Source organism: Monoraphidium neglectum (genome assembly GCF_000611645.1).
Source record: "Monoraphidium neglectum strain SAG 48.87 unplaced genomic scaffold scaffold02547, whole genome shotgun sequence".
Taxonomy (NCBI): Eukaryota; Viridiplantae; Chlorophyta; class Chlorophyceae; order Sphaeropleales; family Selenastraceae; genus Monoraphidium; species Monoraphidium neglectum.
In genome coordinates this window covers 6,347-9,188 of record NW_014011081.1, presented here as the reverse complement: position 1 = coordinate 9,188, position 2,842 = coordinate 6,347, and the positions used below count along the sequence as shown (strand labels likewise).

The following is a 2,842-nucleotide window of genomic DNA, read 5'->3' as shown; positions in this document are numbered from 1 at the left end:
TATTTTGCGCACGCACTTATTGGGACTCATAGATTGTTCACCGTTTGCAACCACGCGGCCCCGCGGATTTTGTGAGTGCGGGGCTAGCAGTCTCGCAAGTATAGTTGAAATCATCGTCCTCTGGTAACAAGCTTGCGCCACATGCACAAGCGTGCGCTCGCGCGCACGCAAACACACACACACACACACACACACTCTCTCTCTCCCACACACCAGCGTGCACATACGCACGCACGCACACACAGGCACACGCATCCTGATAGGCCAGGGGCCCCTGCCACACCCTGACCGCCCTTTACCCGGGCCCTCACGCCCGCCCCACCCAGCCGCGCCGCGCCCCCACCTTGCGTATCCGCCGCCGCAGGTCCCTGTCGCAGGTCGCCACGATGTAGCACTTGGCCTGCGCCACGCGCTCGCAGATGCAGTCGTCTGCGTAGGTGCCCTTGTGGCTGCACGGTAGCCGCTCCACCCGGGGGTCCTGTGAGTGAGAGAGAGTGTTTGTGTGTGAGAGTGATTGTGAGTGTGAGAAGGAGTGTGTGTCTGAGAGTGTACACTTGTGTGTGTGTATGTGTGTGTGTGTGTGTAGGGGGGTGTGTGTGTGTGTGTGTGTAGGTGTGTGTGTGTGTGTGTGCGCGCGCGGGTGTGTGTGTATGTGTGTGTGTGTGTGTGTACGCGCGGTGCGTCAAAGAGAGAGATAGAGAGGGTGTGTGTAGTTAAGTATGTTGAGGCGAAGGCTGAGGACGGTCCTGGAAGCAACACAGAACACTTGGTGAGCCCTGAGATGCACCAGGCCGAGAGCACCGCCCCCCGCCCCTCCCAGCGCTCCAAAGCCGCCGCCTGAGGGCCCGCCCCCAGGCCCGCCGTCGCGCCGCCATCACCAAGCTCAGTCGGCCCCAACAACGCCCACGCAGCACCCGTCACGACGCGGGCCCCAAGGGAAAGGCACCGCTTTGGGGGGGAAAACCCTGGACCCTAAACCCTGGACCCTAAACCCTGGAAATTTGCTGGCGCCACCCCACCTTTGCGACCTTAAGGGCCACCCTGTATTTTTGGCCCAGCTTCTCCAGCTCCGCCATGACGCAGTCCGTGACTATGGGGGTGCACTCCGCGTAGAGGCAGTCCATCATGCCGCGCACCAGGTCAATCTGCAGTCCGGGAGAGATGGGGAGAGGGAGTGGGGTGAGGGGTCCAGGACGGAGGGACGCCGGACGAGACGGGGTCACAGCCCGGCGGCGAATGCTTGATTGTGTTGCGGCCTGCGAGGGGGGTGGGATGCGTCGCTTCTGGCGAGGTGGGTCCTGCCCGTCCTTGACACACACTCCCACTGCGTGTCCCCTAGCTCATCTCCACCACGCGGCCCGGACCCACACGCACACGCGTGCACGCGCGCGCGCGCACACACACACACACACCTTGTTCTTGATGGAAAAGTTGATAAAGTTGGTGTCCACCAGCACCTGGTAGGGGGGGCCCAGCTGGGTGTTGTACTTGAAGAAGAGGGCGCTGGACACCTTCTCACTGGACGGGGTAGAGGAGGGGGGTGGGGGTTCAGGCGATGGGCGCGCTGTTGGGGTGGTTTGGGGCGGGCAAGCTGGTCGCGGCTGCAGCAGGCGCGGGGAGCGCGGCGTTGCGTATTGCTGCCCGACTACGTGGACGAGCATGTGGATTTTGCCCTGGCGCTGGCGCAAACGGATGGGGAGAGAGCACGCTCGATGCAGGCGCCTTCTCTGCGGCTCAACGGGCACTCACACATGCCGCACTTTCTTCTCGTCTTTCTTGTGCTGCTGCTTCTCCTTCGGCGGCCTGTGCACAAGGTATTGCAAGGAGCACTGTTACCGGGGCTGCATGGTGGCTCGTGCTGCAGTGTGGTGCGGCAGGTGGCGGCACACACAAGCGCGGCGGCGGCGGCGGCTACGCTTGAGGCTGCCGCCGCTTGAATTGAAGCCTATCGGCGCACTTGATGTCCTTGGGGCTCAGCAACCGCTTGACTTCGGCGAATTTCCGTGTCTTTTTGGCCTTCCCCATGTTGACAGGAGCGCTGATGACTATTGGGGACCGAGCAGCTGTGATCTTGATGCGGTACGCTCTGCGAAGACGAAACAACTCTGCAAGTGAGTAAAGAATGGTGTGGCCTGCGGGGCGTATGATGGGGGGTTGTGAAGCGCCGCAGCACTGAAATCAGGCACCCGTGAACAGTCGAAAGGCAAAAGCTCCTGCTGCACAGGTCTATGTGTTGCCCTTCGCCGCAAATGATTCAATTTGGCTTGAACTCGAACATTAGCGTTGCTATCAAAGCTATAGGTGCTTTGTCCAATCTCAAGCAGCACCGGGTCAGCGGCCTTTGGCCTCGCTCGTGCATAGACGCGGGCGCGTCGTGCTGCAAAGATGGAGGAGCATACGGAGGAGGCAACGTCTCGCCTATGCGTGAAGAACATCCCCAAATACCTGACCGAGAAGCGCCTCAAGGAGCACTTTGCGTCCAAGGGTGTGGTCACGGACGTCAAAATCCTGAAGACAAAGTGAGTGGCTGCGCAGCTGGGCCTCCCGGTCGCTGCGTCACCAGGGCCCGCCGCGAAAGCAGCGGCACTGGCCGCCGCATCGCCGCCCGCCGCTGCGCCCGCCCGACGCAGGGCGGCTCTTGTCCACCCGCCGCATACATCGCACAACCCTTCACGCACTGCATCCTGCGCCGCCGCGCCCCCATGCGCCCGCTCCGCGCGGCGCCGACGCTGTTTCCGCCCGCCCCGACCTGCGACCCCGACACCCCCCCCCAAAAGGGATGGCGTCTCGCGCCAGATGGCGTTCGTCGGTTACAAAACCGCCGAGGAGGCCGGTGCGGCGG

At 62.6% G+C, this 2,842-nt stretch overlaps 2 protein-coding genes across 2 annotated transcripts in view; one reads left to right on the top strand and one right to left on the bottom strand.

Moving 5' to 3' along the window:
• Positions 1 to 307: 307 nt before the first annotated feature.
• On the bottom strand, positions 308 to 2,025 carry MNEG_10991 (hypothetical protein; the record flags this gene model as incomplete). The annotated part of the gene is made up of 5 exons (XM_014040538.1): positions 308 to 478; positions 1,020 to 1,145; positions 1,413 to 1,518; positions 1,750 to 1,803; positions 1,958 to 2,025. The coding sequence occupies 5 exons, from the start codon at positions 2,023 to 2,025 to the stop codon at positions 308 to 310; spliced, it is 525 nt and encodes a 174-aa protein (XP_013895992.1).
• Positions 2,026 to 2,385: 360 nt separating this feature from the next.
• MNEG_10990 (hypothetical protein) overlaps positions 2,386 to 2,842 on the top strand; it is a gene marked incomplete at both ends in the record, with an annotated part of 6,319 nt that continues 5,862 nt past the window's right edge. The window contains one exon of the mRNA XM_014040537.1: positions 2,386 to 2,519. Within this exon, the coding sequence (XP_013895991.1) occupies positions 2,386 to 2,519 (134 nt within the window). The remainder of the gene's footprint in view (positions 2,520 to 2,842) is intronic.